Consider the following 7,337-nt stretch of genomic DNA (forward strand, 5'->3'; position numbering starts at 1 on the left):
GTTTCTGTCCGAAAAAATTGCAATATCGCCTTACGGGGCATCATGCCACTACCTACATGTTAAGTGTTGCTGTTGGCCAGGGACCCTTTTTGTAAAGCGCACTGAACACGTTTAGTCGATATTGCGCTATATATATAAATACATACACACAAATATATATATATATATATATATATATATATATATATATATATATATATATATTTATATATATATATATATATATATATATATGTATATATATATATACATATATATACATATATATATATATATATATATATATATATATATATATATGTATTAATACCGGATAGGGAGACTTTTGGTACCCCTATTAGTTCATTTTACAGTACTTTACCAATAGGGAGACCAAAATCCGGTCCCCCTATTGATTTGACCTCTAGCACATTCACTTTTCTATTTTTAGTTTAAAGTTGTCAACCCAACCGTCAAGGATATATAATTGTAAATCATAGTATTGAAGTTATTTGTTAAACACCACAGTAAGAAGAGTTATGCCTAAATTTTCACGTTGGTCAATAAGGTGACCGCCTGAAAAAAGTACAATAGGGGTACCAGTGTTTTCATCGATATATTTCAATAGTGAGGCAATATATCTTTCCGAAATTTTCTCTAAAATTCTAGAGCATTATATGGATTTTTATAGTAATGAAAACCTAATATAAAATTGTGTGAAAGTTGATGAACTGAGGAATGAACAAGATATACGAATTATAATCTATTTTTAGAAACAGATTTATCGAATCTTGGTCCGGATTCTTATCTTGGTGACAAGAGACAAGCAAACATAGTAACTCTTTTTTTCGTGAAACGTATGTTTAGTCAATTTCGCGCATAAAGAGGCACTCGGCACTCACTCACTCCGCAAGTCAGTAGTAGGTAGGTGGTTATCAGTTATCAGCTTTAATTCTTAGTCAAACGCTTCATCAAACCCATTATTGAGTAGCATGTTGATGCCTGATGCCAGTTGAAGCCATCTCGACGTCGTGAAATGGAGCATCTTCTGTCATAGCAGTAGAATCGTCAGATGCCGCATTTAAATCCTCCATTCCAGGCGTTGCTGTTGCCATATCGATCTTCGAAATGATTTGGTCTAGACGTCAAGTTGACCCGTTCTATGTCTGAAGAGATTTTAAAGTGCAATACCTAACATTATATCTTGATCTACAAAAGAGTCTTTTTAAATGAACCGCTGTGTTTCTATATTTTTCAAGAACCAATGATTATCTGATAACCACTGACAACTGACTTGCGGAGAGAGTGGCCGACGGACGTCCTCTCTATAGCCGCAAGTATTTTTTCGTCACTTGCTGAGTTCCAAACTAGACGTCTATGGCATCGTGGGGTAAATTGATGCTGGAGGCATCATTGAAGAGACACCGAGATAATTTAAATGGTAAGTTATTGGCCATTCTTATTACATCACTGTTGATTTAAGATTTTCAATAGGGTAGACATCACAATCACACACACACCGATTGATGATTGTCACTTGTCAGTCAGTCATTTGGAAGTGGAGTCAGATAATTCGGGAACTTCTGTAGACTGTAGATTCACACTAGTGAGTAAGATCTGTCGTTTACTACTACTACTACTACTACTACTACTACTACTACTACCACTACTACTTTTAGTTTTAGCTTTATCCAACTCAACACTTCTCGTGTTTATTTTATTTTGGCAAAACTAGAATGGATTTTTGAAAAGAATATAAAATAATTTAAACTTAAACCTGTCTTTGCATCTTGCTTTATGCATACAGTATGCCATATCACAGCCATCACAAAATCATAGTTTAATGTTGAGAATATGCTATTTCTTTTGTAACTTCAGATCAGAGAGATTTGAGCTTTAAAAATCCTGAAAAATGTCTTGCTGTCAATCCAGACAACCCTTTTGATGTGATCTATGATGTTAATGGTAAGAATGTAATTTGATGAGGAAATGAATAACATTTAGGTACACATAGTTTGCTTTTTTTTTTTTTTTTTTTTTTGAGTCATGATGTGTAATACTATTACAGTCCACTCCGGATAATTGCAACTCGTTTAATCGCAACTTTCGGTTAATCACAATATTTCCTAAGCAATGGAAATAATTCTATATAAAAGTCACTGGTTAATTGCAACAAACTTCGGTTTTTTAAAAAGTGGTAAATTCAAGAAATCAAACAGTATATCATGATTAAATTTCATCATGGATGAAATCGTGACAGGTTGAAGAATCGAGAGTGAGCAGGATTTAATGCTACAGTAGTGTGTCACCACTCTGTTAGAGTCGAAAGAGGGCGGGGCTCTGCAGTATGGGTTTGTGACGTCATCGGTGGCCATTAAATAGAAGAGGGGTGGGGCTGGTCATAATCTTGACAACAGGTTATAAATGACAGTTATAAAGAGAGACTGAGCGATATCCTTTGTTTTAGGATTAACAACTGTGCATTGTGACCAACGAGTTTGGTGAGAGCTTATTGTCTCTCATTAAGGCTAATCTCTTTAACTCTGACAAATGTTGAATTGTTGAGAAAAAAGATTGAAACTTCTTCCAATCTGAATAAGATATCGGCTTGCTTCATAGCTGCTTTTGGTTGACAAATCTACACGGGGCTGCCATATGGTTTTTGTTTCAATCAAATTGCTCTGTATGTGGTGGACTAAGAATATTATTTACTGGTTTGAGTTGACAATAAATGTGTAAAATGTTGAAATAGTGGACAGGAAACTGAATTTCGGTTAATCCCAACATTTTCGATGATCCCAAGGTATTGCGATTATCCTAAGTGGACTGTACCTGAATCTTGAACGAAAAACTATCATATGGATATGATTATAGACAGATTGGTTTCTGGAATTATATTTCCGTCCTCCCTTGCCAACTCTGACGTTCTTGAAATTTAAAAGAAAATAGCCAGAAGGTTTCGGACTTAATTTTCTTTTTTTTTCCAAAGGACAATAGTCATAAGGTAAATAATTTTTAAAAAATCCTTTTACAGCACAAGATGGCATGATTTTTTGTTTAAGAGTTTAGAGAAAAACTTGCACATGATAGTCTTCAGCTTTTTTTTTGTTGTTTTTATTTTCTATATAGACTCCAACTCAGAGCCTGAAAGTGATGCAGAACAAAGTTCCATATCACATGATTCATTTGTGGTAAGTATGTACATTAAAATAAAATCATAACATTTGTATAGCGTTTATCCACAGTTGGCACCATGCTCAAAATGCTTCACATCAACATATTTTGTGGTGGACAAAACACATTTGCCACAAAAGATGAGACCTGCAGTCTGTTAGGCGCAATACAATATTTCAGGACAAGGACAACACTGTTTTACACCAGTGAGATCTCCTAGTTTTTTGTTGTTAAAAATTTTTCTTTGCAGTGGACTTCGCCAACAATAACACTATTTTAAACCTTCCTCGTTATATTTTGAAGTGATATTCATTGATGAGCCATTCACATTTGAAGTCGTTTGTTTTTTTATTTGACAAAATGTGAAAATGATGCGTTTCCAGGAAAAATTAAAATAGCTTCTGTTGGGATTATACTTTTGATCTCGCATTTTGTCCAAATTCTCTTGCATCGTAATGTTTATCAACTTTTTTTGTTAACTATATTGCAGTTGCAAGGTTAGGAAGTTCATATTGTTGCAATGACAACCGTTTATATGTCCAGAATCGTAGTGATATAAAAAATTGTTTTGTAGTTGTTGGTCCTGGTGTAGGATTTAAAGAGTTGGTTAAAAACGGTTTACTGAAACCCTGGTTGGTGTATCTATATTTATCCAAGCACAGTTGAACATATTAAATACTTAGACAATATGTCTGCCTTTCTCAACTCTTTTTTATTATACTTGCATTATTAACCAGCTAATTGTTTAGTTGGATTATTAAACAATGGCTCTTCATGTTTATTGTCAACATGAATAAATTGATTGATCTGTCATCTTTTCCACAAAATATACAGGGTCCCGATTTTGTTGCTGACTCCGAGTCTGATTCCTCTACGTACTCTGTGAGGTACCCAATGCTGAGTACATCATTGTCTTTGGAACCTAGTGCTCATTCCCCAACTCAGTCAGAGCCTCATCCACAACTATCACAGACTGAACCTCGTTGCCAGTCTGGGACCCAGGTTCAACCCGAATGCTATACACTTGCAAACCAACGTGTTACGTGCAATGGTGAGTCATTTTTTTGTCATTCTTCTCCTTTGATATTTGTGGGATCAATTTTAATTTACCCATTCCTTTTAAAAGAAAACTTCCACCCCCTCCATGGTGCTGCATTTGTGTTATTGCATTTTTTTTTCTGTTTTGGCAGTGCTGCGTCGCAAAATACGCTACCATTTACATAACAAGCACAAATCCAAATTTGATAGGGTGGACATCTTAGAATCTGAAACCCCAATGTGTGAGTGATATCAGTGAAACCAGCCATAAAAATGTTCATGTTTATTTTATTGGGGTTTTTTTTTGTCTGTAATAGACTTAAATTGCTTGTATTGTAAGTGTTAAAATGGTTTTTTTTGTTACAACCCATCTATATATTAAAACTGTTTCTTTGTATTTCTATGATGCTTAAGGCTTTTTTTCACAGACCAGCTGGAAACTTAACGAGAATCAGAGTAGATAACATTTTTATTAATCTTGCAACCTAAACAGTATATGATGATTGGGAGCATTTAAAGAAAAGCACATTTTCTTTTTAATTTGTCGGTACTAAAATTATACTTTGATAATGCCTGCTGTGCTACAAACCCTTTTGACTTCCAGGTTCAATATTTTTCTTTATTCTAAAATTCTTGGGTTTCCTTTCAATGACAACTGAGATCATTAAAATTCAGCTCACAACATGATGTGTGTAGATTTGATGAAAACATATGTTCGAGTTGAGAAGCAGTGTTCACGAACTTGCTGATCGTTTTTACTAGCATTTATTTTCCTAACTTACCTGTATCAATTAACAAAGGCAAGACTCAAATATTTTCTATCTGAACAGTGTGTTTGTTATTGAAATATTTCCGGCATATACATGTCATATTTCATTCCACAAAATATAAATCAGGATTAAGTTGTCTGGGCATCAGCATCGTTCAGGCAGTTGGGGGGAAGTCTTTAAGGAATTAATGAAGCCGATGCTCAACCGGTCTGGAGGACGTTTGATTGATGTCGGCTGTTTGTTCTGCCAGCCGGTGATGTTTTCTCACTCCCTCAATGACAAAGAAAGTCATTGTTATGACTATGAACTATAGTCTATTATTACTTTTGTTACTATATTAATTGTTACTTATAGCCGCTACTGTTAATATTATTATTATTATTATTATTATTATTATTATTATTATTATTATTATTATTATTATATTATTATTTATTATTATTATGATATTGCCTTCATTGCATTCTATTACTATTATTGATATAATTAATTTCTGATTGTTGTAAATAATTTATGTGAATTGAATTTTGTCGATTGGCCAAGGGCCTACAATAAACTTAAATGAAATGTTAGTCTTTGGATAGGACTTGGGTCTATTCTTGATTGCTTTTCCGCCTGGGTCGAGTGAAGCATTTGGAGTAAATTTTGTTGCTCAACGTAAAAAACATGACGCTTACCATTCCGCTGATACTGATACCTCCAAGGGGTGGTTGGGGAAAAACCTAAAATTCTTTTGACATTCTGTCTGATTTTTCGCTGAAACAACAAAGGACAATCTATGTATTCAGATGAGACTTCAATGTGTTACTATTCCGATTTATGTTCATATTTTGATTATAATGAAGAGGGAACCCTGAACCCAGTGAAGTGGGTGGATTGATCTATTTATTTCTATTTCAAAACAAAAATATGGCGTCTTTTCACTGGATTTGTTATGTGGCAGAGGTCTCCACAAATCTAACATACCTCTTCCAAAGGAATAGATGGTAGAAAAGTATATAACAAGAAGGAATTATGACAGTTACTTGTCCAGGCCTTAAATATTTGGAATGCTATTCCTCTCTATCGCTGTCATGTAGCTGATGTGCATATGATCTGTCTATTGATTTATTTTCATAGTTCATAGCATGATGTGCTTTATTTTCTTCTTTTTTTTCCAGAGAAATACAAAAAGCCAAGGAGACCCTGTCCATACTGTGGACAGTTGCAAACAAAACTCTCAAGGCATTTGATGAGGAAACACAAAGATGAGACAGAAGTTACAGAGGCCATGAAACAGCCTGTAAAGGAAAGGGATAGAACAATGGATTATCTCAAGAAAAAGGGCATTTTTTATTCAAACACTAGAAACAATTCAATAGTTATGCGTGAGAGAGCACAAGGGTCACATGAAGTTGTTATGTGTGCTGGCTGTAAGGGGTTTTACTCTGGACGAAGGGTTTATGAACACAAAAAGAAATGTAGTACTGAGCATGCTCTGTGTACTGGGGTTGTAAAATTTTATCCCGTGGCTCCCAATGCAAGTAAAGAAATAAAGGAGAATATTCTTGACAAATTTCGGAATGATGAAGTGGGAAATTTGTGTCGATCAGACAAAGCTATAGTATTGTTAGGAACAAAATTGTGGAGTAAAAGTTCAAAGAAGGAGAGAAAAGTTATAATGAGTGATTTACGCATCTTAGGAAATTTGATTTTAAAAACTAGGAAGAGAACGAATCAACCTTCTTTCTCTGGAGAGGACGTGGTGAAGCGTTGTAACTTTAATGAAATATCGCAAACCATTTCTGAAATGACTTTGAAAGAGGATGGGACATTGAAAGCAGGCTTGAAGCTTTCAATTGGATTTATATTGAAAAAGTTAATTAATTTCTTAAAAGGGGAATATATAATGCAAAACAAAATGGAAGAATCCGCAGAGATAGATTTGTTCAAAGCTGTCCTGGATTATAATTGGGATAGTATTTTTTTACAGCCAGAGTTCAATGTGAAGCAAAGAGAACAAATTTGAGAAAACCCAAAGAGATGCCATTAGAGAATGATATAAAGAAGCTACGGCAATTTATTACTGAAGAGATGGTCCGTATTTGTGAGGATGATTATCAATTATTTGATTCACATATGTTTGTTAGGCTTCGCAATGTCATCGTAGCTAGGCTTACAATGTTTAATGCGAGGAGAGGCGGAGAACCCGCAAGGATGTTGTTAAAAGACTGGAATGATGCAGATTCAGGTGTATGGGTTGATCCCCAGCTTGTACAACATGTCACTGATCCTCTGGAAAAAGCGTTACTTGAGAAGTATAAGCTGGCCTATCAGTCTGGAAAGGGAAGCAAGATGTTGGTCCCTGTGTTGATACCCAATGACACAATTCAGCCT

At 34.7% G+C, this 7,337-nt stretch overlaps 1 protein-coding gene across 1 annotated transcript in view; it reads left to right on the top strand.

Annotated features, from left to right (window-relative positions):
• Window positions 1-936: 936 nt before the first annotated feature.
• The window catches only part of LOC144957077 (uncharacterized), a 6,802-nt gene continuing 401 nt past the window's right edge, over window positions 937-7,337 (top strand). Inside the window, exons 1-4 of the mRNA XM_078888043.1 lie at window positions 937-1,420; window positions 1,858-1,944; window positions 3,109-3,170; window positions 3,988-4,242. Of these exons, the coding sequence (XP_078744169.1) occupies window positions 1,357-1,420; window positions 1,858-1,944; window positions 3,109-3,170; window positions 3,988-4,242 (468 nt within the window). The 5' untranslated portion in view covers window positions 937-1,356. The remainder of the gene's footprint in view (window positions 1,421-1,857; window positions 1,945-3,108; window positions 3,171-3,987; window positions 4,243-7,337) is intronic.

Source organism: Berghia stephanieae, chromosome 11, assembly GCF_034508935.2.
Source record: "Berghia stephanieae isolate SIO BIC M18660-M18661 chromosome 11, UCSD_Bste_1.3, whole genome shotgun sequence".
NCBI classification, from domain to species: Eukaryota; Metazoa; Mollusca; class Gastropoda; order Nudibranchia; family Aeolidiidae; genus Berghia; species Berghia stephanieae.